Source organism: Sciurus carolinensis, chromosome 3, assembly GCF_902686445.1.
Source record: "Sciurus carolinensis chromosome 3, mSciCar1.2, whole genome shotgun sequence".
Taxonomy (NCBI): domain Eukaryota; kingdom Metazoa; phylum Chordata; class Mammalia; order Rodentia; family Sciuridae; genus Sciurus; species Sciurus carolinensis.
The window spans coordinates 164552591-164578778 of record NC_062215.1 but is presented as its reverse complement, the minus strand read 5'-3'; the positions used below and the strand labels follow the sequence as shown (position 1 = coordinate 164578778).

The following is a 26188-nucleotide window of genomic DNA, read 5'->3' as shown; positions in this document are numbered from 1 at the left end:
AGAAAGAGCAGAGTCAGCCTAGGCTTTGACAGGGGCGCGATGTGCACCTCAGCACTTTCTGTTGTAATCCCCTCGGGCTGGGGCCAGATTGGCGGCTTCGGGAAAGGCCTCGGCTCCCTAGGGAAAACTAGAGTGGACCACAGCCTTTCTGCTGACTCAGCGCCCCCCAGCGGGAGAGGGAGCCAGGCGGGGATCAGGCCTGGGTATAAAGGCCCGCACGCCAGGCACGCGCGCAGCCTCTCCATTTGCCTCGAGTACGGCGCTCACCCACCCGGTGAATACCCGATGCTGGGGTGGGGGAGGGCGAGATGAGGGAGAGCCCCTGGCAGCCCGGGTCCAGAGCCAGGCCTGGCCCAGCCCCGGGGTCCTTCACACGCTACCGGGGTTGGGCATGCTCTGGTTAGACAGAGGGACTCTCAAGAGCTGAGTGCGTGGTCCCACCCTTCCTGTCCACAGCAGCATGAGCAGCGCCCCCGCGCCAGGCCCGGCGCCCGCCTGCCTCACGCTCTGGGATGAGGAAGACTTCCAAGGCCGTCGCTGTCAGCTGCTGAGCGATTGCGCAAACATCAGTGAGCGCGGAGGCCTACGCAGGGTGCGCTCGGTCAAGGTGGAGAACGGCGCGTGAGTGATCTCCCAGTGGCGTCTGGGCTGGGTTGAGGGGATACCAGGTTCCCCCTTCCCAAGCTCGGATCCGGGGACCTCAGCCTCCAACCCTGTAAACCCTGGGGGAGACTCACCAACATGGGAAACCCCTTGGCCTCTCCAAAACTCCGGACCTGTCACAAGACAAATCGCGGGAGAGTTGTGTCCTCATGCCCTAAAGAGAAAAAGGCAAGAAGCAACCCGGGGGGGCCAGCGTGACCACCAAAGGAATTTCCTGTGTAGTTATATCTTCCCACCGCTTTTTTCTGAACAAAATTAGATAACTCTGCACTTTGTTTAACAAAAGAAGCCAAAATCCCTCAGCTGACCCCACTCTGGTCTCCTAGAGACCCCAGCCTGGGACTTCTGGGCAAGCCAGACGGGGTTTCTGCTTCAGCAGGCGGGGGTTCCAGTGCTCTCCTATGTAGGTGCCTAAATCCTTGAGGTAGGAGTCTTGGTCAGATGATCTTTGTAACCTAAAAAATTCCTTTCAACCTGCGGTGCCCTGAGTGGGAAGCCTGGGCCACACAAACCCCAGAGAGCTGCCAGTTTGGGGGTCTTAAACTTCAAGAGGGATTGAATTGCCATGCAACGTGTATGTCAAGGGAAGAGCCTGGGGTTGGAGAAAGAAATTGCGTTTCTTCTTTTCACCCACGGCAAACAAGAGGGAAGGGAAGGAAGGAGTGAATCTGGGCAGATGCTTCCTAGTTCCCCCTCTCCTTTACCAGATGGGTGGGCTTCGAGTACCCCGACTTCCAGGGACAGCAATTCATTCTGGAGAAGGGAGACTATCCTCGCTGGAGCGCCTGGAGTGGCAGCAGCGGCCACCACAGCAACCAGCTGCTGTCCTTCCGGCCAGTGCTCTGCGCGGTGAGCACAGCCTACTTCCCCTCATCTCCTGCTTCCTGGCTCCAGGCCCTGGCCCCACCACGGTGCCCCGGAAGGGCCATTCGCCCCTTACAAGAGGGTGTGGAAACACACCCCTAGATAGGTGGTAACGGAACCAGAGGGAACAAGAACCAGAGGGGTCTCCGAACATAGGGATTGGTGCACCAGATGCCTGGAAATCAGCACCACGGACAGTGTCGAGGCCTGTCAGTCCTGTGCATCCATGGTTCTTCATATTCAGTTCATTACTAGTGTGAGCGAGAACCTCTGTCATCACATAGCCCTGTGTGGTTGGGGCAGCTGCTCTTAGCTCCATATACAGTTGTGGAAATGAGGTTCAGAAGGCAATGTGACTTCCCAAGGTTACAAAGAGTTAACATGGAAATGAAACCTCTCTTTCCATCCATGCTGACTTAGGTACTGGTGCAGACTGGAGCTGGGAGTGGAGGGCACAGGACATAGACCAGCCCAGTTCTCTGTTCCAAGAGGCTGAAGAGCCCTCTAGGGGGAAGACCCTAGCATTAGGAAAGCCAAGAGGCAACAAACACTGAGACCTTGGCCTGTCTGTTCTGCCTCTGCCATCCAGTACCCCTTAGCTGGGCCCTACCCTATGAGAGGTTGTGTCCAGGATGTTGGGCAGAGAATTGGGTAGTCAATGAGACCTAGGGAACTACCTTGGTTAGTGGGCCAGACTTCCCATAGGACCTCTGATTTTCCTCCAGAAAAACAGGCCCATGTCACAAGATGCCCTCTAGCCCTGATCTGAAAATGTCCCTGAGGACCTCCCCCATATACACCACTTTTATCACATCAGCCCAAAACCAAAGGAGGGGCCAGGTGGGGCCTCTGAGTATCCCAGCTTGTCAGTCTGCCAGAGAATGAATTCTGGAAATTCTTGTAGGGCATAAGAGTCTATACAGCTTGTGTTGGGCAGGGGATGGGGGAAATGGAGCTGAGGATGTATTCATTAACACTCTTTTGGGGGACTGATCTCTCTGTCCCCCTTCTTGTGCTTCAGAACCACAGTGACAGCCGTGTGACACTGTTTGAGGGGGACAACTTCCAGGGCTGCAAATTTGAACTCAGTGATGACTATCCATCCCTGCCTTCCATGGGTTGGGCCAGCAAGGATGTGGGTTCCCTCAAAGTCAGCTCTGGAGCGTGAGTCCTGGAACAAAACAGGGAAAGTGGGAAGAACAGGGAGGAATGAGATAGAAGGAGGAGATTGGGGAAAAGTGAAAGGGGCTCTAACAGACAAGGGAACTTGGAGGCAAGGGGAAGGGAGGGGATGGAGGGAGGAAGGAGGTAGTGAAGAATGGGAACCAGGAGAACAATGAGGGAGAGGGAGGGTGAGGAGGCAATGGAGGTTGGGATTAGGAGGCTGGATGAGACAAGTGATGGGGAGACCCAGAGGAGTCTGCAGGGCAGGAAAGAGATCCAGGGAGGGAGATTTACATCACTGGTTTTGGTACTTTAACCAGCTGGGAGGGCTGGGACCTGGGAAGGGGAACTACTAATGGAGGGCATGGGTAGGGGCAGGAGCAGAGCCTACTCACCACCGTTTCCTCACTGACCTAGGTGGGTAGCCTACCAGTACCCAGGCTACCGAGGCTACCAGTACGTACTAGAGCGGGACCGACATAGTGGGGAATTCCGTACCTACAGCGAATTTGGCACACAGGCCCACACCGGGCAGCTGCAGTCCATTCGGAGAGTCCAGCACTAGGTTCCATGGCCCCAGTCACCTCCTCGGAGGGCCCTCAAATAAAGGATCCTGAACCTGCCTGCCCCTCTTGCCTCCTTCTTGGTGTCTCGCTTTGTGATCTCCATTATCATCACTCTGAGGATCACAACCTAATCCTCCCCTCAGGCCCAGGATCCTTGACCATCAAGCATAAACTGGCTTCAGTGGATGTGGGCAGGCACTGGGAGGGCTGAGGAGAAACTGCTGGTAAGAGTTGCGGGGCTTCTGTTAAATACATTCACACCTCCTATTGACAAAGGCCTACCAATACGGGCCAGGGGTATTGCAAACCCAGGGCACCTTTGTCATCCTCTGGATGGATAAACCCCCACAGCAGGGCTCTTAGCTGGATTTCAACCTCTACACACACCCTGGACCAGGTGCCACCACCACACAGGACATAACTTCCTTAACTCTATGCCAAAGTTCTGTTGGTTTCTCTTTGGCACCCAGCCTTTATCACTTCCGCCTATCTTCATCCTGGTTCCCCACCCAGTCAGAGAATACTACCAGGCTCCTTCAGTAGTCTCCTTTTCCCCATTCCCAGGTCCTTTGTCTGAATAACCACAGAGGACAGGTGAGCTGGAGTGTCCCTCAGTCACTTACACGATGAATCTGAGTTCTGGGACAAACTGGGCATGGTGGTGTATGCCTGTAATCCCCTTGACTCTGGAGGCTAAGGCAGGAGGATCACAAGTTCAAAGCCAGTCTTAGCAACTGAGTTTTAGGACAAGTGGCAGAAACTCACTGTCGTAGCAGGGTTGAGTATAGAAGGACTGGCACCAGTGGGTTTTCCTCTGGGAACTCCTTTGGAACAGTTAGTGGTACCCCTTCCTCCATGTAGGCAGAACTTCCTGAGGCCCTTTGAACTCCCCCCATCCTCTCCTGCAGGGATTCTTGTGTTGTCCAGCCCCCAATGGGGAGGGGCACACCAGATCATTTTCTTAGCCCAGACAAGGCAGGGTGATATTGGAGAACAGTCTGACTTGGACCTGGGCCATGCAAAGAAAGGCGGTTGCTCCTTTGAGAAAAATCCTGGGCCAAAAGTCAAAATATCTGGAAACCAATCACACAGCATCCATGAGCTTTGATTCCCTTCCCATAAACTGGAGCTATTGGTTCCTGTCTCAAGGGATTGTTGTATGAAGGTAATGGGAAACCCCTGAAAAGGTTTGTGCTGTTATGAGAGAGCATTGGGGCAGTCAGTGCAGGGGCCTCCTACACTTGCCCCTCATGAGTCTTTGGTTGGATCAGGGCCTAAGGGACAAACCTATAGGTGGGGTATGAATTCTACTTTACACTTGAATGGCCTCTAGAGTCCATGGCCCTTGTTACATTTGATCCTCTTAATATTTTCTATTCTTCATCTTTCTCACTAATTAAGAAACTAGGACTTGATGAAATCACCCACTTACTTGATGACAAAGACATGCTTTGAATACAAGGCTCATGATGCCAAATCCAGGACAGGTTGACCTGAACTATGACTAACACCTCAGGCTTCAGCAGAGCCGCAGACTTCCGTGGGCCTCTGAGGAGTGTGAGGGTCCTTGGTCAAGACTCCTCCCCTCCCTTTGAGGAGTGATATTAGTAACAATGGGTAGATGTATAGAACTCATCTAAGCACTTTACAGAAGTTGTCTTATATAAAACACTTAATTCTATATGTGGATACTATAATTCCCATTTTACTAAGAAGGAGACTTCCTTCAAAATCACACAACTAGGTTGGGGGTAGCTAGGAGTTGAACCCAGAACCCATACAAACTGGCTTCAGAATCCAGCAGACTTCTTTCCAGAGTGAGCCATGAAAAAAAAAAAAAAAAAAAGGGAGATCTGGTGCCTGCACTTGACTGAATGCCCTCCCTCCAGGAGATTCTGTGGTCACTGAGAACTATCAACAACGTGGCTTCAGGAACCATCAGCAGGACCCTGAACAGGGCATTGGTTTCTGGGCCTCAGTTTCTTCTTCTGTATATTGAAGAAGTTGGGAAGGTAATATATATTTGCTGCAGCCTTCACCGGCATGGATCTTTTAGCTTTTCCTGGACTGGGGGTTCAGGCTTTGCTCCCCACATCCATTGGCAGTTAGGGAATGGGGGTTGAAGAAGACTCACCAGCACCCAGCCAGGTAGAAGCAGGATAGAAGAGAAATCACCACGGACTCTCCATTGGCTTCTACCCTGATTGTACTGGTATCAGGACAGAATAAAGGAGGTCAAGACCCATGTGAAGGGGGGAAACTAACCCCCTACACACAAACTTTTGCTAGTTTTCAACCCTTTAGCACCTAGTCCTTGGTCAGGCTGGGAACAAAGCCTGCACTGTTAATCTTTGCCTAGCTCAGAGCTGGGTTGTCTGGGCAGATCCCCTGAGTACCTCTTCCTTCTGCCTCTGCCTCCTGCCCTGCTAAGAAGATTAAGTGGATGAACCTTGATGCCTTCAAGCTCTCCCAGCTCTTCCCTCCTGCTCCTTGTTGTCTGTTGTCAATAGTGGTTGGGGAAAGCAGTAATAGGTCATGAGATCTCGGCCCCGCCTTCAAGGTCCTCTCCTCCTATGGAGTTGTGAGTTTGGTCCCCAGGAGACATCCCAATCCCTCTCTTTGCTCCACCAGGTTCACCAGGTTCCGTGTACACATCCTGAAGCCCCTATCCCCATCTTTCTAGGATTCTCTGAGGTCTGGGATCCTCCATATTCCCCCCAAGACTCTGCCTTACCACAGTCCTCTCTAGTTCCTTTGCACCATTCACTAGCAAAAGCGAACACTCCAGCAGTCATAGCAAGTAATCACAGACAAGGGCACTGCAAAAACCCAGAAGCCCAGTCATCCTCAAACAGGCAGCCCAGGACCAGGGACTATGAGAGGGATCTGCCCTCTGCCAGGCCTCCTCAGAGAAGGATCTTGGGAATACTAATTCTGTCGGTAGTCGCAGTGTACTACTGCATGGCCACAGAGGTGAGCTTCTGACCCAGGGCCCCATCTTCAGCTAGAATCCCTTCTTAGGGGGCCTCTCCAGAGCCAGGAAGTCCCAGAGGTACCCAGAAACCCTAGTCCAACAGAGAACCACATCAGCTTTTTTGCTCAAACTAGGAGATGCCATGTACAGTAAACAGTCCTTGACTCTTGTAGGGCTATAGCCTGGTTCAGGGTTAATCAGCAAGGGAGTGGTTGTGACAGTGGGTTTGGGGGACAATCTGGGACTACAGGGAATGGATAAGGATGGGAGAGAAGTAGTTGTAGGGGGAGGTGGAAGGGGCAATCAGGAGCCTACCAAGAAAAGCCAGTACAGACCTTCGATGTCTCTGGAGTAGACCCATACACAGCCACTTTGCAGAAAGTGAATGAACAAGAAAAGAAGAGGTGAGAAAAAGGAAATGGAAGAGAGGATGGGAGCAGGACTGAAACCAGGTAGAGAGACTAGATGGCAAGGAGAGACCTAGAAAGAGGTTGGGGAAGGGAAGGGAGCCGGTAATCCAGGAGAAGTTGCCAAGGGAGATGCCCCAGCGACCTGCCTGAAGCTTGGGACCATAGAAAGGCAGGAAACCAGTGAAATCAAGAGGAGACATAGAAGGGGATCGGGTCTCTAGGGAAGAGCAGAGAGTGGGAGAAGAGGAGGAGGGAGAGGACCGCGGGGGTGGGCAGAGATAAAGGGAGCAACGGCTGCAAGGCCGGGAGCGCAGCGACAGGCGAGAGGGAGGGAAGCGGAAATTTAAAGTGAAGATGCAGATAACGCAGCCTGGAGACGGGAACCCGGGTGGGGGTAGGGGGAGGAGAGGGGAGGAGAGTGAGCAATAAGAGGGGCGGGAGCGGACTGAAGAAAGACTCTGGGGAGGGGAACTGTGGCCTCGGGGGTCCGAAGAGAGGCAGGTACCCTGTCCCTTCACTGTTTGCAGAGTCAGGAGGCAGAAAAGAAACGCGCTGGCCGCCCCCCATCAGAGCGCGGGGCCAGGGCCCATCCCCCGCGCGTCTCCCTGGCTGCGGGACGCGGGGGGCTGCCGGGTGCGCTTGGCTGTGGCAGGGCGCGTTGGAGACTTTATTGCGATGCGAAGATAAGAGGGGCGGGGGCGGGGTCCGGGGGGCCCAGGCGGCCGCACTTTAATTAAAACGGAAATTGCGGCCCCTGCCCGCGCAGGGACCGGAGGGTTCCAAGCAGCACCATAGATTGTCGCTCCAGGACCCCCACCCCCACCCCTCGCCACACCCCGGCTGCCCCCTCCCGCCAGGCCCTGCCGGACCCGGCGCAGTCTTCTCCACCCTGTCACCCACGGTCGCCTCGGGCGGGGATCGGTGTCCCCGAAGCGCAAAGCCTGACGCGCCCCCCTCCCCCGCCCCCCCATCTCCCACCGCCCAGTCCCCGGCAGCGATGAGACAGAGCGGCGCCTCCCAGCCCCTGCTGATCAACATGTACCTGCCAGGTACCAGGGACCAGCCGGGGGCTGGAGGCACCAGGACCCTGGGCGGGAAGTCTAGACTAAGGGTTTGGGGATAGGGGATTGTGGGGTCCAAAGGAAGAGGATGCGATCCGGATTGCGGGGTGGGGGACTGATTGCAATTTAGGACTTGCAGGGAACCTTAAAGGTAGATAGAGAGCTCTGGGGTTTCAATGTGGGTCTAGAGGATTCGAAGTGAGCAGATTGGGAGCCTAGGAAGATGAGACCGGGACTCAGGGGCCCAGAAAAGCCTGACGGGGTAGCAGAGGTCTTCCAAGTGGTGGAGGAGTCTGTGCTCGAGCCATGGGAGGACGCCGGGCGTCGCCCCTGTGCCCTCATGGCTCCTCACCTTGGCGCGCCGAGCTTTCGCACCCGCGAGTCCCTGCAAGCGCCCTCCTCTTCTCTTCGAGGGGCTCCGCTCGCCCAAGCTCGGCTGGTGCAATCCCCGCTCGGCTTTATAAGGCTCCAGCCGGCCCCTTCGGAAAGCGGATTTCCTTTTTCCTGGACGCGTTTCCTGACTTGGGCGCTGCGGAGGGGCTCTGCGCGGCACGCGCCAGGGCCGGACTCCCAGAGGAGGAGCTGGGTGGCCCAGGCCCCCAGAACACTGCAGACCCTGGAGACCTGGTCCCGGGTGCTTTCGGTCAAGTCCACAACTTCAGCTCGGGTCCGCCTGACTGTTTTCTTCTGATGTCGCAGATCCCGTCGGAGACGGTCTCTTCAAGGAAGGGAAGAGCCCGAGCTGGGGGCCTCTGAGCCCCGCAGTGCAAAAAGGTGAGCTGGCCAGTGCACTGGGCAGTTGGAGTGAATACTGGGCAGTGAATGGGGGACCCGGCACGGATCCCAATAGAACGGCTGCTACTGCCACCAGACAGGGTGGGAGCGATGTGGATTCTGGGTTCTGTAAAGCATGGGGCCCTGGACTGACTGTGGGGAAGTCTTTGGGGAGACATTCCTTTGACCTTTGGCTTTTGCATTTTCTGAATCCTAGTACTGAGTGTGTAAGCCAGGGCAGCCTGCAACTTTCCCGGCCCCCAGATCTTTTTCTGCTGTATATGGTTTTCCAGATTTGGGGGCCTGGCATCTTTATTCTACCAGCAGCAGGAGCGCAAGGCTGCAGAGGTGACCCAGAGAATTACGTCCCCGCCACGCTGGGCTGCCCAGTAGCCAAACCCCTGCCCATTTTTCCTGCTTTACCCACCTGAGCCAGATGATGTCGGGGCAAGTCCATGCACCAAGTCTGAGGGGACAATTGTGGTCAATTTCCCTTTTAGCCCATTGGTGCTGCCTCAGCACTAAAATACCAAATTGGAGGCTGACCCTCCAAACAACTTCTCCCCACAGCCTGCATTCTAGATCTCACCAAGCTACAGAATCTACAAAACAGAGGTTGGCAGCCTCTTTTCCCCCAAGGAAGGGAGCATTACCACCCAACAGGGCTGGGTTTCCACGTCTCTTATGTCCCTCAGCAAATGGTGCCAGGTGCCCACTTTAACCCAAACCCTCCATTGCTTCTGACTCTAAAACTCAATGTCAGACCCGGAGCCAGGCACCTCCTTGCTGGGTTGGCTTGGAGAGATTGGGGTTGAAGTTGCAGGACAAGGAAGCTCCTGGGATCAGAGCAAGTGGTTGAAAAAGGAGGAGGGGTTCACCCGGCTGGATTTGAGGCAATAATCACACAAATTTGAGGAAAATCCGTTTTATTCTAAAAGGGAGCAGGATTTGTATCAAGATTTTTCAAGCTTGAGGCCCCAAGACAGCAAAACGAAATTCTAGAGCCCCCACACCCTCACCCCTTGCATACCCAGGGAAAACCTTCTGGCTACTTCCCACCACCTGGAAATCTGGAGAGAAATTGACCAAGAACCGGAGGATTCCCGGGCTAGTACAACAGCTTCTCGGTCCTATCTCCCCTCCCCAGAGCTATCCATTAGGCCCTAGGGAATTATGGCACCTTCCCACACAGGAAATCCCGCCTGATCCGAAAAAGGAGACCAAATGGTGAGTACTGCCAGTACAGAGCTTTGCCCACCTAAAGGGAGCTAGGATGGGGAGCCTCAGAGTCTGCCCCTCCAATCGAGTATACAGGACTTAGGTCCTTAGGTACTGCCTGACATGGTGTCTCAAGGAAGTCTACCACCACAGGTCAGGCCAGATCTAACTGTATGCCTTTGGGTGACAGGCACTGGTTGGACCTTGTACAGTGGTGGCTGGGGTCATCCTGTTGCCCCTTCCCTCTGAATCTCTGGATGTAGTCCAGCTGGGACGCGTCAGTTCAACCCCGTAGGGCTGCCCGACGTGGTTGTGCAGGCTCGACCCTGACCAGCCAAGGAGGAAATGATATCTGGCCCTTGCTCACCTTGTAAAGCCTTATAAGGGCCTTGGTTCGCCCTTGCCTCCCCACGGAGAAGATTCTTCCCCCTCCTTCCCCCTCCAAAACCATCCGCCCAAGGGCTACACCTCCTAAGTAAACGCTGTGTTTCCATTGTTGCAAAAGCGCTGCAACAGCCAGAGACCACTCGGCCCATCAGCCCTTCCCTGACCAGCCGCTCTGGCTGCACGTAGCTGCACGGCTGGATGTGACCTTTTCCTCGCGACTCTGGTTCCCATCGAGTTGTGTTGGTTTCCCGCCTCATCTTTTTCCAGCCTTCCCATCTAGCCTGTGGCTGATCGTCCCCTTCTCCACAGGCAGCGGGCAGATTCAGCTGTGGCAGTTTCTGCTGGAGCTGCTGGCAGACCGCGCGAATGCCGGCTGCATCGCGTGGGAGGGCGGCCACGGCGAGTTCAAGCTCACAGACCCCGACGAGGTGGCGCGGCGCTGGGGCGAGAGGAAGAGCAAGCCTAATATGAACTACGACAAGCTGAGCCGTGCACTGCGATACTACTACGACAAAAACATCATGAGCAAGGTGCACGGCAAGCGCTACGCTTACCGCTTCGACTTCCAGGGCCTGGCGCAGGCCTGCCAGCCGCCACCCGCACACGCCCACGCCGCCGCCGCCGCCGCAGCCGCCGCAGCCGCCGCCCAGGACGGCGCGCTCTACAAGCTGCCAGCCGGCCTGGCCCCGCTGCCCTTCCCCGGCCTCTCCAAACTCAACCTCATGGCTGCCTCGGCCAGCGTCGCGCCCGCCGGATTCTCCTACTGGCCCGGCCCGAACCCGGCTGCCACCGCTGCCGCCGCCACCGCCGCGCTTTACCCAAGTCCTGGCTTACAGCCTCCACCAGGGCCTTTCGGCGCGGTGGCCGCAGCCTCGCATTTGGGAGGTCACTACCACTAGACGGGGCGGCGGTGCTGCGCAGCTCTCCCACACGTCCAGAGCCTTGCCCAGTCCTATCCACATCCCGGAGAGGGAGCCCGGAGCTTCCCCCGACATTCCTTTAACCCAGATTTTACTCCACCTGCAGCACCAGCTCTGGGGAGAGGGAAGGGATCAGAAGCCCCCTCATCTTCCTTAAACACTAGATTTGCCCCGCCTCATCCCTTGTCCCTGACTGTGCCCCTCCCTTTAATTTTTCTCTTCTAGGTCTCTAGATCCTAAAGAGCCTCAGCCTCCTGTCTTTTTCTCTCCTCCACCTGCACCTATGGTTCCTAGAAGCTGCCTTCATTATCACCCCCTCTTTTCAGTTCCAAATCTTCTCTTTTTCTCTTCCCCACGGAGCTGCCTGATCCCAGTACCTAGAGATCTTTCACATTCCTTCTTCCCCGGCCCTGGCAAAAGGTTGGTAAAGTCCACTATCCCCAAGACTTATGGTCCCCATTCTTCCTGAGCCCACATCTGGCTGAAGGGGGTCCAGTGTGTTTCTATTCCCTTCCAGTCCCATTAAAGCTCCCAAGCTCCCGGCTGCCTCCTTTCTCTGTTCTTTACTGCACCAGGATCCTTCTTCAGGGGGAAAGAAGGGGGAGGCTCAGCCTAGGCCAGAGCTGAAAGGCCTCCCAGAAAGAGCTCAGCAGGCATGGGTGCTGCTGGCTGGGAGCGAGGAACCCCGGGTGGTGGGCCCTTTCCAAGAGGTAGATGCCCGGCTGCGCCCTCCACCTCTCACCCCATTCCATCCCGTTATGCACCACAATCCACACAGCCTCCTCTCGCCTAGCCTTCATCATACCTCGTCTCATCTCCATCCCATCTCATCTCATTTTCATCCCAGCTCACCCTTCCATCAACCAGCCCCTCCATTCCACCCACTTCCAACATTCATACCTTTCCCTACCTTCCCCTTCCACCCTCCCATCTTATCCATCTCTCACCCCGACTTTCTCTCACTCTCCCTTACAGACCGCTCGCTGTCCCCAGTAGCTATGGCTATCTTTGCTCTGGATCTTCCTCCTCGTTTTTTTTTAGAACTCTACCACCGGGTCCTGCGCTCGCGGCTCGCAGCCCGGGCTTGCAGGGTCCCTCTCCTTCTCGCGGGTGGTGCGCGCCCTCTGCTGGTCAGAGGAGGGTAGGCCAGGACTACACTTAAACCTATGGAAGCTTTGGGCGCCGCGTGGTGGAACCTCTGGTGCACCACCAGAACAAGAGGGCCCGGTTGGTCCCAGACTTCCTTCAGAGGGAAGAGGGAGAAAAGAGGAATCCTGACCCTTCGCCACAGATCCTGTCTTGGGAAGTCCGGGAAGTGGGTCGAGTGGATCATTCTGGCTAGGAGGCTCTTCTGAATACTGCAGCCAATGGCTTGCCGGCTCTCATGCTCTCTTCTGCCTTTTGCAAAATTCATTGGCTGGGAAATGACCTTAAATGCCTTCCCTCAGAGGAAAGCAACCCTGGGGAAGGCTTCTGAAGTGACAGCCAGGCTTTCAAGCTGCACCCCAAGGAGATCACCTGGTTCTCCCGTCATGGTCCTGGTATTTCTGTCCCAGGGGCATGTCTCTTCTGGGACTGAAGGTTCCTGGTTGGTGGGAGAACGCCTTGTGGGTCCTCCACAAGGCGGTTGAAATTACCATGTGTCCTGTGAGCAAGAAAAGGAAATTCAGATGAAAGGCTGGATAGTTAGAATTGTGGTTTGGGCCTGAGTGCCCCTTCCCAGAGAGGGCTGATCAATTACCCCTGTCCATCTAGGGAGACAGTCTGTATCCATGTTCATTTTATTTTTCACTTCATTTTAATGGTTTTCCAAATAACACATAGTTAATGTAGAAATTGTGAAAAAATATTTATGTAAGGCCTCTATTAAATATTGGTTGGATGAAGAATGTAATGAAGCATGGGGGGGGGAATTGCCTTTAATCCCATTATACAGAAGCCACTATTGATAACTGCCATATCTCCTTCCTATTGTCTAAGCCTTTTGAAATGTAATGCCAATCTGTTTTCCTCAACTAACATTCTGGTATAAGCAGGCTCCATGCCATTATGTCCTATAGCCCCAGCGGGTAGGATATAGGACTAAGATATAGGAATAAAAACCAGAAAATCTAAGTTCCAGTTGCAGTTTGGCAACTAGCTTGTTATGTGACCTTCAGAAGATCACATGTCTTCTGTGTTTCCATTCTCATTAAAATAATGAAACTGAACCAGAGATTTGCAAACTCTACTCTATAGAATCTCAGGGGCCACCTCTGTTCCAAACAAAAACAAAACTGTTTTCCAAGGGTTGGAAAACATCTGTTCAAGGTGATCTATTAGGACAAATGTGGCTTCAGCATCCTGTAGATGGTTGTCCTCTTCCCCAGGCCACCTCGGCTCTGGTAGCTCCCCTGCTCCTCTGATGTGTCTGAGCCCTAAGTCTGTAGTCTTGACCCAAGCCCTAAAGAAAACATTCTCTTACCTCAAGCAGCTCCTTAATAATCTGGGCCTGTCGTCACTAAAAACCCCTTGGTCTGTGGCCCTTCAAAGTATTGATTCCACCATTGCTTCCTATCCCCTCCAGGGCCCAACCCCTCTTGCATTCCCTGAAGTTCTGAGCCTTTTGTCTATCATCTCATTCAGATCATTGATGAAACCATAGCTCACTCTCCTGCCCCCAACCATGGGCCTGCACTACAGATTTTGCAGAATGCTTTCAAATCCATTGTTTTATTAGTCCTCTCCAAGGTTAGGGAGGAAGACTGAGCAGCTATGACTTTATCTGCTTGGAGGTTAATTAAACCAAGGCCCATGATGTTAAATGACATGGCCACACTCTCAAGGCTTGTTCTAGGACTGAGCCTTCTGGTTTCCCTTCCAGATTTTTCCCACTTCTCCATAATCCTGAGCAACCCTTGATCACTTTGTTTTTAGGATTACTTCCATGCAGGATCATGCAGACCCATGGTCCTCCAGTAACAAGTGCCCCACATGCCTAAGCCCACCCCTGCCATCATTTGCAGATGGGATTGTGGGGCCTGATACCAGGCAAGGTGAGGAAGAGGACATCTGCGTTCACACTCTCTGAGAACTGCAAGGTCATGGAGAAACCATGCCACCTAGGCTAGCAAAGTACTTTCTCATACGTTAGCTCACGTGAGCTTGGGCAGCTGTGATGTCTTTCTATCAGAGTCTTTGTGCTTCGGGTTATCTTTCCATCAATGTGACTTTGAAATGCATCAAAACCCACTTAGCTTGCTCCTTGAAGTATTTATAATTCATGTCAAGACAGACTTCTGACAAGAGCATTGAACCTGACTTCATGCCAGGTTCTGCCTTATGCTGATGCTTTACAGGTGGTGTCCCCTTTAATCTGGCTACAAACTTACTAGGTAGGGGTATTACCTTAATTTTCAGATGAAGAAACAGGCTTGGAGAAGTTCAATGGCTGACCCAGCAGGGGACCCCGGAGCTCAGATGCTCCCCATTCCACCAGATCCTCTCTGGCTGGGCCCTCCTGGAGAGCTTCTCCTGTAACCATGAACTGCTGCTTCCTCATTGCAGGCCTGCATTGTCTAATTGTCCGGTCACAGCAGAAGATGACTGACTAAGAAAGACTGATCCGACAGCTTGTCTCTTAAGTGTCCTTGATGTGTTTGTTCCTTGTCAGGAGTTGCCTCATTGCCTTCTGCCAGCCTTTAGTTTCCTACATGCATTCTACAAGCTTGGAGTAGACCACTGTGCTCAGGAGTGGGGATGAGGGTCTGACTGTATCTTGACTTGGGTGGCATGTCCTACCTCAGCAGGATTTCTTCATAACTCTCCTCTGTCCTAGGACGATGTGCCTCACATCCAGAGGCAAGTGGCTCAATGTCCCATCCACTGCAGTCTTTCTCTTTCTGGGAATTCTTCCCTGCTGAATCCTGTTTGCTATTTCCTTCTTTTTTAGCATACCATTCTTGTGATCAAAAGGCAGCATAGCATGGCACTTAAGAGCAAAGGCTGCACTTCCCAAGTTTTGGAATGCTGGCTCTGTCACTTACAAGTCATGTGACCTCAAGCAAGTCACTTTACTTCTCTGTGCCTCAATGACCTCATTTGTAAAATGGATATGACAATAATAGAACCTACCTCACGGGGTTGCTATAAAGATTGATTATATAAGTACTTTGGTACATCTATCAATGTTTGCTATTCTTAGACAAATAAATAAAAACAAAACAAAGCAAAGCAAGCTTCTGCCTCCTCCCCCTCTAGTTCCAATCAGATACCCTCTGCATGCCCAGGGGAGGACCTTGTCCTGGACCCACAAGGTGAGTTTCACCAAGAACCACCCTCTTGACTGGGTATGGAGCCACAACCACCATCACATAGCTTGACCTCCTATACTCAGAGAGTCTTCTGTTTCTTTGGGGGGTAAGAAGAGAACGTACTGCTGGGCACAGTGGTACACACCTGTAATCCCAGAAGCTTGGGAGGCAGAGGGCAGGAGGGTCACAAGTTCAAAACCAGCCCCAGCAACTTAGCAAGGCCCAAGCAACTTAGTAAGACCCTGTCTCAGACTTTTTAAAAATGGCTGGGTGTGTGACTCAGTGGTTAAGCACACTTGGGTTCAATAGGTACTGGCAAAGTGGCCTTGAGAATATGTCTACACTATCCTGAGACTTAGTTTTCTCTAAATCTATCTTCATTTTATCTAAAATAATTCTTACTTTCTATGGTTGTTGTGTGGACTATTACCTGAGGAAAGAGGTTTTCCTGTAACAGCAACTAGCAACATCATGATTAATACCCAAATTGCATTTGATCTTTTTTTAATATATTTTTTAATTGTAGATGGATACAATGTCTTTATTTTATTTATTTATTTATTCATTCATTCATTCATTCATTTATTTTTATGTGGTGCTGAGGATGGAACCCTGTGCCTCACATATGCTAGGCAGGCACTCTACCACCGAGCTATAACCCAAGCCCTGCATTTGATCTTTACAACAATCTTCTGAGGTAGACATTGTTATATTGCTATTTCCCTCATTTGTATATGAGAAAACCGTGTGCAGAGGAGATAAGTAGTTTTTTAAAGTTACACAGTGAGGAAAGGCAGTGCACTATCTGAGCCCAGCCTGATTCCATATCTCTTAACCACCATGGATATGAAAGAACTTTGTGTGCTAAGACTACCTAGCAGTAACAATAAAAAGGGCAAATACTTATTGAACATTTATATGCCAAGAACTATTCAAAGAACTTTACATTCATTTAGCCTTTACAACCCTCTGGAATTGGTTCCAGTATTATTCCCATTCTATAGATGAGGGAAATTGATGGACAAAATGTTAAATAACTTGCTTAGGATCACAGAAATACCTAGTGGTAGAGATGCTGTTCAAATCCTGGTGGTCCAGCTTTTACTCCCTCCCCCACCCCTTATTCCCTTGATCATCATCACATTCATGGAGGAATATGCAGATTTTGAGAAGTCCAGGAAGGTGCAGGTCAAAATGCTCAAACCCAGCTCAACCCCAGCACAGACACCCATTTCCAGCACTTACAATGAGCTCCAGACAAAAAAACAAAGTGATCAATGCATTTTAGTGAACCTTGTGGTCTGAGGAATTGTGACCCTTGCATATATCACCAACAACACGGTGGAGTAGGGATCTCAGAGGAATGTAGCTTCAAATCCCATCTCAGCTTATTCCATGTGGGACTGAGAAGGTTAGTTACTCTCTCTGAGTCTCAGTGATCTCACTGTAAAATAGAAATGCCAATTAGACCCTTCTCCTTTGTTTATTTTGATTCCAGCACAGAAGGCTACTCCATGACTGTCATTGCCCCCAACATCGATCAGCCCAAAAGCAGGGGTCTGCCCTGCAAGCTCATACAATTTCCCATCAGTCTGACTCTCCAATTCTGCATCCTAATTCTTCCTTTATGAGTCAGAGAAGCTCTTGCCTTGGATTTCCTTACTTCTTTGAGATTGAAGGAAGAAGAAGTAGCTAAAGGAGTCTGGAAGCCCAGGCCCGGAGCATTGGGTTCTTCTTTCTGGAAGAGGAGGCCAAGTTGCTTAGCAACACAGCAAGAGTTGTCAGGGAGGCTCCAGGCAGTGTTGTTCTTTTTTATCCTGCAGCAGGGAGAGATCTAGGGCATGCTGGGTAGTGAGATGAATGGGGAAAGAAGGGAAGGGTCCCAGGCTCTTATGGTAGCCTCTAGGATTCATCCTCTTCTCTGTGATCATTCTCCAGTCCCCTTACCCTTTCCCCTTGGATTTCCACTTTTGACACATGGTTCTTGTGTCTGTCCTGTGCACACATCTGTTCTATGGTCACATCTGTGACCATGCACCTAAGGACCAGACTTAGAATCAGCTTGTATTTATTCTGTGCTCTACAGCTTACAAAGCTCATCCATAGACATGATTTCACCTGATATTTATGACAGCCTCTTTAATAGTGAGAGTGTTATTACACTTGGCACTTCATATTTATGGGCTCCACATCTGTGGAATCAACCAACCATGGATCAAAAATATTTGGAAAAAAAAAAAAAGCTAGATGCAGTGGTACATGCCTGTAATCTTGACTACCTGGGAGGCTGAGCAGGAGGGTTGTAAGTTTGAGGTGATCCACATAGATCAGTGGCAGAGCACTTGCCTAGCATGGATTCAGTTTCAGTACTGAAAAAAAAAAAATTCTTGAAAAAAATTGGGTCTATAATGAACATATACAGACTTTTTCTTGTTGTCATTCCCTAATCACTACAGTACAGCAACTATTTACACAGTATTTACATTGTATTGGGTATTAGAAGTGGGTGCTTATCAATGGGTGAATGGATAAAGAAAATGTGGTATATATACAAAATGGAGTTTTATTCAGCCATAAAGAAGACTAAAACTATGTCATTTTCAGGAAAATGGATGGTACTTGAGAACATTATGTTAAGTGAAATAAACCAAACTCAGAAAGCCAAGGGTCACATGTTTTCTCTTATATATGGAAGCCAGAGAGGAAAAAGAAAAAGAAAGGTGGCGGTTAGGGAATCTCAAGAAAACAAAGGGAAATCAGTAGAGGAAAGGGATCAGGGGGTGGGAGGTGGGGAAGGAGAATGGGAGTGCTGGGGGTGATACTGACCAAATTATATTGTTAAAAGGTTTGCATATACAAATATATAACAAAAATCCCACCACTATGTACAACTATAATGCACCAATAAAAAATATGAGAAAAAAGAAAAAAGAACAAAAAGAAGTAATCTAGAGATGATTTGAAATATATTGGAGGCTGGGTGTGATGGTTCACGCCTGTAATCTCAACAACTTGGGAGTCTGAGTCAGGAGGATCGCGAGTTCAAGGCTAGCCTCAGTGACTAAGTGAGATGCTGCCTCAAAAATAAAATAAAAAAGCTGGGCACAGTGGTGCATGCCAGTAATCCCAGCAGCTGAGGCATGAGGACTGCAAGTTCAAAGCCAGCCTCAGCAATTTAGTGAAGCCCTAAGCAACTTAGCAAGACCCTGACTCAAAAAATAAAAAGGGCTGGAGATGTTGCTCAGTGGTTAAGCACTCCTGGGTTCAATCCCCAGCACCAAAAAAATAAAATTAAATAAAAAGGTCTAAAGATGTAGGTCAGTGGTAGAACACCCTGGATTCAATCCCTAGTACCACAAAAAATAATAAAAATAAAAATAAAGTATATAGGAGGATATATGGAGTTTATATATGAATACTATATTATTTCATATAAGGGATTTGAGTATCTGCTGATTTTGTTATCCCAAGCAGAGTCCTACAGTCAACCCCCACTTGGATATTGAGGGATACCTTCATTCCTAGATGACAGATGAGGAAAACAATTTCTTCCCAAGGTCCTACAGTGAAGAAATAGATTTGTCCTAAAGCTCAGGTTATTCCCACCACTCCCTTCAGTATGGATGTTAGTTCAGGCAATAGCACACACACGTGTACACACCATTCTTAGGGCCTAGATACACCAAGATGTACTTCTCCTGCTCCTGGTCACAAAGTAGGCAAGTTGAGGAGGCAGGACTCCACTGTTCTTCCTTGCTAGTTCCAACCAGCCTACGGAGATCCCTGGAGTGAGGAGTCCCAGGAGAGGCCTGGCTTGCTGACTCAATGGTTCAGACTCAGGAACATTGCTGCGCTGGACCAGACTGTCACAAGTACCTACGTAGCAGCAGCTGGAGGAAGTCCCCTGGCTGGCATTCCAGAGAGGCACATGGGTCCCACTGGGATCCAGGCCTGGCAGCGAGGAGTAAACACATGTCATCCAGGTCACAGGAGAACCCAAGGGAGGCCCAGGCCTCCAGGGCCCTCCACTGGCTCAGGGGCAAGCAGAGCTGGACAGAGATCCCAGGGCCCCATTCAGGAATCTGCCTCTGTCCCTTAGTCTCCTGTCAATATTTATTTGTTTATTGTGGTTCTGGGATCAAACCCAGGGCCCCACACATGGGAGGCAAGTGCTCTACCACTGAACTATACCTTAAGCCCCCACGTCAATATTTATTCATAGTGCTGACTAGCATAGCAACATTTGTCAACATCAACAGTCATGTTGTTATTCCTCTCATAGGCATTTGATTGACACAACAAACCTGAGAACCTTCTTCTATCTGATAGATGAGAACACTGAAATTCTGAGAGGTTAAATAACTATAAGATCAACAGGGGAGGGGGGGAAGGGAAAAAATGGCAGAATGAATCAAACAACATTACCCTATGTAAATTTATGATTACACAAATGGTATGCCTTTACGCCATGTACAGACAGAGAAACAACATGTATCCCATTTGTTTACAATAAAAAAAAAAAGAATTCACAAAAAAAAAAAAAGATCAACAGATAGTAAATGGCAGAAGAGAGACTCAAACTTCTGATTGATAGTCTTTTTCTGTGTATCACATCACACTGTCTAAATGTCATGGGGGAGAAAGGAGTTCCAGGGGTCATTCAGTCACCACCTTCTATATCCCTAAATTGCACAGGATCACATAGTCTGATATGGTTCAGTTGGTGTTCTACTAAGCATAGGTGGTTTGAATAATTATTTTTATTCAAGTTTTGTCAATTTCCTTAAAATGATTTGAGATGATTTACTGTATGGCAATGCACACAAAACAGAATATTTAATTTAAAAGACAAACACAAAAGCAGTTGGTGAAATATAAAAGCAGTCCCATAAAAGTTAGGGACAAGTAACGATGTCTTTTTGATTCCTCTTAATCTTTTTATTACTGCTACTATTGAGCACAGTACAGGACATGGTAGTTAATGAAATAAGACAAGAAAAGTTACATACTATGTGTAAATATCAGAGAGGAAGATGTTCAAATATCCTTGTTTGCAGACAATAAACTACCTGCCTAGAAAATGCAAGAGATTCAACTGGAAAATAATTATAACTAATAGAATTCCAGCAAGGAATTCAACATGGTTAAATCTGTGGTTCTCCTATTACCTTGTACAAAGAAGAAAAAGAATTGGGAATAAGAGATTTATAACAGCAATAAAAATTTGATCCCAGATCGACCTAATGAAAAACATCTAAATGAAGAAAACCATAAATCTTCACTAAGGAACATAAAAGAAGACATGAATAAATGGAGAGACTGAGCATGTTCCTGGGTGGAATGACTCAATATTGCAAAATTGTCAAATCTCTCCAGATTGATCTATAAAAGTGAAGCAGTCCCAGTCCAATTCCCAGAGAAATTTTATGGAACTTGACAGAGTAGGTTCTAAAGTTCTTCTGGACTATGTTTAAAAACAGACAAGACAATTTTAGCAAAAGAACAATAAGCATACTGCAAAACTAGTTATTAAAGGTGTGGTTTGGCACAGCAATAGTCAGGTAGACCAATGGAACAGAGCAGAGTCTTGAAACAAATCCATGTATGGGTGTGAATTTCATAAATAATAAGATGGCATTTGCTGGGGAAAAGACTGTTCAAAGGCTGAACAGCTTGCTATTAATTTTGGCAAAATAGTTTTATCTCTACATCTCAAGACATACAAAAATGAATTCCAAGATAGATTAAAGAGTGAAACAAATATACTATAAAAGTTCAGAATAAAATTCAAATCCACTTTACATGCCAAAAAATCAACTCCCAAGCCCAACATAAAACAAGAACATCTAGAAAAATAGGAAAATAATTATCTAGAAGGAGTTAGCTACCACAGTCATGTCCTAAAGATACATATTCAGTTGTATACTTATTGGCAACTGAAGATAAACATGAACGCTGTCATTTTTCTAAAGTTATTTATTCATTGCCATAAGTAGATAAATGGGGAAAAACCCAATGCATGAATGCTTATCATAACATAAGAACTCGAATGCCACCTGAATTAACACCTACTCTCCTTTATGGAGAACCTACTACATATTAGGCACTTTGCTCGTTCTTCTTATTGAAAATATATGAACAAGTTCATGTGAAAATTTCCCTAGTTTTATTATTTGAATAAGGGACAACGAATTTTCTGTGGCACATATGAAAAAGACCGAGAAGTGCTCTGGTTGGATCCTTTAAGAACATGTGCCAATGGGCACTGACGCTGTGTGTGTGTGCATGCACCATACGTGTGCTGTGTGGATGTAACACGTGTTTGCTGGTCTAGATAGGGGCCTGTCCTCCAGCAAAGGACATTATTAAACCATTCAGATTTGGAAACAGCTTAGAGGAGAGAAAAACAGACCTTGAAGATGTGTGGGAGAGGAGGGAACAGTGCTCTAGATGTGTTTCTCCTTTTCCAGACACTACCCAGACTCGCTCTTCCTCTTCCTCCCCCTCCCTCTCTCCTTCCTTCTCTCTTCTCCATGTTCTTTTCCTTCCCCTCTCCTTCCCTTCTTTCCTTCCTTCCTTCCTTGTCTATTTCTGTTTCAATCTAGCAGTGAGGCTGGAAGAGTTGAACTCATTAGGAAGGAGATGGCCATTAAGTCAAGATCTGAGTGTTGTTTAAAGACACCTCTCTCCCTCTGTCCCCCCCTTCACACACACACACACACACACACACACACACACACACACACACACACGAAAGATAGAGACAGAGACAGAGAGAGGTATCTTTGAAGGCTGGATATAGTTTGTGATAGAGTACTTGCCTAGCTTGTTCCAGGCCCTCGGTTTGATCTCAAGTACTAAAAACCGAAAATAAAATAAGAAACGGGATCATATTATAATGTTTTTAACCTACTATTTTCACTTTGCCATGGTCATTTGCTATATCAACAAATCTATACTGATGTATAATTTTAATGGTTCATAATATCCCAAAGATATTACCACAACTTACTTAATCTCCTGCTGGTGTTCATTCATGTTGTAGTCATTTTTTTATAATTATAAACAATGTTATGCTGGGTGTGGTGGTGCACACCTGTCATCCCAGCAATTTAGGAGGCTGAGTCAGGAGGAATGCAAGTTGGAGGCCAGCCTCAGTAATTTAGAGAGGCCCTAAGCAACTTGGCAGGACTCTGTCTCAAAGTAAAAAATAAAAAGGGCTGGGGATGTAGCTCAGTGACAAAATGCTCCTGAATCAATCCCTAGTACCATAAAAAAAAGTTATAATCATAAGCATCCATGTCAGGTCTTTCCCACTTTACTGTTTAGGACTCATTTCTTGAAATGTGGTAGCTGAAAAACATGCTGCCTCACACTTTGGTTCAAAGTCTTCCCAAAAGACCAAACTAGCACGTTCATCTCCGCATGCTTTTCCCACAGCTGGAATTTCCATTGTAATGATCTTTGTCATTATAAGAGATGCAATATCCCATTTGTTGTTTGACTTGAATTTCTCTGGTCAATAGTGAAGATAAATATCTTTTCACGTGTTTATTTATTAATTACATTTATTTTTGCAAATTATCTCTTCATCGTGTTATTTATTTTTCTATTGAAAAGTATACGGTGCTGCAAATGCATTCTCTCCATTTGTCATTAGTCCTTCAACCTCATTTTTATTGAGAGGCTACAAAGTAAATAAGTAACAGAAATTATCAGGTGGGGGCCAAATGCTAAGAAGAAAATAAATCAATTATGTGATGAAGAGCAATTTTTTTTATTTTTGACTTTCAAAAATTTAAATGGGCTGGGTGTAGTGGTACACACCTGTAATCCCAGCAACTAGGGAGGTTGGGATTACAAATTTGAGGCCAACCTCAGTAATTTAGCAAGGTCCTCAGTCACTTAGTGAGATCCTGTCTCAAAATGAAAAATAAGGACTGGGAATGAATGTAGCTCAGTAGGTTCAATTCCTAGTACCAGCCCCGCTACAAAAAAAAAAGTTCACATGGAATCAGATGACTCAATCTTTTCCTCTAAAGCCTCTCTACCTCTAAAAAGATGTTCTCCACCCACCCCAAGATGCAAAAATAATAGTAATAAGCAACTTATAGTTTCTTCAGGTTTTTAATCTAATATGTATGATCATATATTATTATTTTCTAACTACACAAATGATAAGATAATTTATTTTATTGTAAAAAATTAAACTCTACAAATAAAGTGATAGTCCTCCAGACAACATCAATCCCAGTCCCTTCCCAGAAATCACTTGTCCATAGCGATTTGGCCAGGCACAGTGGCGCACCCCATAATCCCAGCTACTCAGGAAGCTGAGACAGGAGGTTCTTAAATTCCATGCCAGCCTAGGCAATTTAGTAAGAACCTGTCTCAAAATAAATTTTAAGAAAGTTCGGGGGCCAGGTGTTGTGGTACATACATGTATTCCCAGACTGAGGGAGGAGGATCACAAGTTTGAGGCCAGTCTTGGCAATTTAGCAAGACCCTGTGTCAAGATAAAAATAAATAAATAAAAAGGACTTGGAACATAGCTCAGTGGTAGAGGGCCTGCAATGCATCTCTTTCTCAAGACACACGCAAAGAAATTTTGTTTTGCTTTTGCATAATGATGTTGCACCATATGTATTGCTATACAACTTTTAATTTAGTTACATGTTTTGGAGATTTTTCCTATCATTAACACCTCCCCTCCTCTCTTTTATTGAATATTGGAGTATTTGGTAAATTGGATGTATCAAATTATCAAAAAGTATTTAACTCCTACTCATGAATATTTAGGTTGATTTCAATTTTTACTCACCAAACGATAATACAGTAAAAAAATCATTCCATGTCTTTTTGGGCACTTATTCAAGTATTTCTCTAGGATCAACACTAGATGTTAGAATTCCTGAGTACAAAGGTATGTGCATTTATAATGCTAATAGACATTTTTAAATTGCCTTCTCCTCTAAGGCTTTTATAACATTTTTATTTTTTATTTAAATATTTGATCAATTTGAAATTTATTTGGAGGTAAGAATGAGGTGGGCTTAGCCTTTTTTCTTCATTCAAATGACTACCCAGTTGTACCCAAATCATTTACTGACTAATCTATTTCTCTCCAAATTTCAGAAGGTACCTTTATCCTGTGTTGAATTCTCATTATGACAGCATTTAGTATTGGATTATCTATTCTGTTCTACTAATAAGTCTATTGCTGTATCAATAGACTACAAATGTGTAGGGTTACACATTTTAGCTATCATAGCTCCATAACAATTGTAGTATCTGATACGACAAATCCTCCATAATTTACTCTTCTTTCTTAGGTTTTTCTTGGTGTTTTGTGTTTTTCTGGGATAATATGTAAATTTTTAAATTTGTTTTTGAGATGGAGTCTCACTTTAATGCCCAGGCTAGTCTCAAACTCCTGGACTCAAATGATACTTCCACCTCAGCTGGCACATAGCTGGGACTATTGGTGCATGCCACCATGATTTTACTTTTTTAAAAAGGAGTAGCATGTAGAAAAATTGTTATGTAAAGAAATACTTCTTTTCCTTTTTATATAGTTCATCATCACCCCTCTGTCCTTTTGTCATATATAACTAAATTTAAGACTTATGGGCTAAAAGCTAAACATTAATCACAGGAAATTATGAGTAAGGGGTATAAGAAAATGGGGGAAAGTCTCAGAGAGGGGAAAAATTATCCAAGCAGAAAGGAGAAGAGAACTTGAGAGCAACTAACTAATAAAGAGACATCGGGAAGAAGGTGGGTGGGAGGCATGAAATTCCAAGCTGGAATGGGGGATTTTAAATAAGAAACTAAGAGGTTAAACTTGAATACTGAGAGAAATAAAAAGGAGAAGCTCGGGTGACAAGCCAGCCTAGCTGCAGGTGCACTCAAGACACCTGTGTCTAAGAACTTCATGATGTATTAAAGTCAAAGGAAAAGTGCTGGGATTGTGTCCTACTGTTTATCTTACTCACAAATCCTCCCTCCTCTCTTATTTCCTTCCTTTCTTTTTCCCTTCTCCTTCTTCTTTTCCAGTACTGAGGATTAAATCCAGGTGCACTCTACCGCTGGGTTACATCCCCAACCCTTTTTATCTTTTGTTTCAACTTAAGGTCTCACTAAGTTGCCTAGATTGGACTTGAATTTGTGATCCTGCCTCAGCAGCCCCGGTGGCTGGGATTACAGGCATGCACCACTGCACCCAGCATGTACCCAATCCTTCATCTCGCTGAACTAAACAAAGTTTCTGTCATCTACACTCCTGTGTGGATAAAGATCACTTTCTTTGTAGGACATGTGGTGAGATGCTGAGAGGGAAGTTCACTGTCTTAAATAAAGGTCTTGAAGGGTTAATACCTGCTGTCTTGAGGCCCCTTCAGTAAATGTTATCTATAATTTACAAGGGCATCAGGAGTACCACTTAAAGGAAGAATAAGGTGGTCAGGTGCCTATACCTGGTTTCCAGCTAATCATGGTGAACTGCCTGGAGGGGCTGCTTTGACAAACTCTGTTATAGACAACTCCCCAGGTGCCCATCTGGGTGCCTGAAGCACAGTCCCCAGGGCAGACCCCATAGGATGTTCTTGGGATGCTGCCAGATGCTCTGGTTGCTGCATACCATGCCTGGCAGGCAAAACAGTTACCATGACAACACCACACACACACACACACACACACACACACACACATCTGCAAGTTTTTGCATTTCTCCTTTTCCAGTAAGTACCAAGGTATTCTAGGGACAGGCAAGAGTGGATCTTGGGACAAAATGTCCTCTGCTCCAGAAAGGGGAACAGGGAAAGAGAGAGTGAAGATGAGAGTATATTATGATTGAATAAACCTTCACCAGCATAAATGCACGTATGCTTGCTCTG

General features: G+C 47.7%; 2 protein-coding genes across 2 annotated transcripts; both read left to right on the top strand.

Annotated features, from left to right (window-relative positions):
- The first annotated feature begins 460 nt into the window (after positions 1-460).
- Cryba2 (crystallin beta A2) lies at positions 461-3256 on the top strand. Its single transcript, XM_047547568.1, has 4 exons — positions 461-621; positions 1371-1512; positions 2549-2691; positions 3109-3256. The coding sequence occupies exons 1-4, from the start codon at positions 461-463 to the stop codon at positions 3254-3256; spliced, it is 594 nt and encodes a 197-aa protein (XP_047403524.1).
- A 4221-nt stretch (positions 3257-7477) lies between these two features.
- Positions 7478-10980, top strand: Fev (FEV transcription factor, ETS family member). The gene is made up of 3 exons (XM_047547619.1): positions 7478-7690; positions 8402-8476; positions 10391-10980. Exons 1-3 carry the CDS (start codon positions 7639-7641, stop codon positions 10978-10980), a joined length of 717 nt encoding a protein of 238 aa, XP_047403575.1. The 5' UTR covers positions 7478-7638.
- The last annotated feature ends 15208 nt before the right edge of the window (positions 10981-26188 follow it).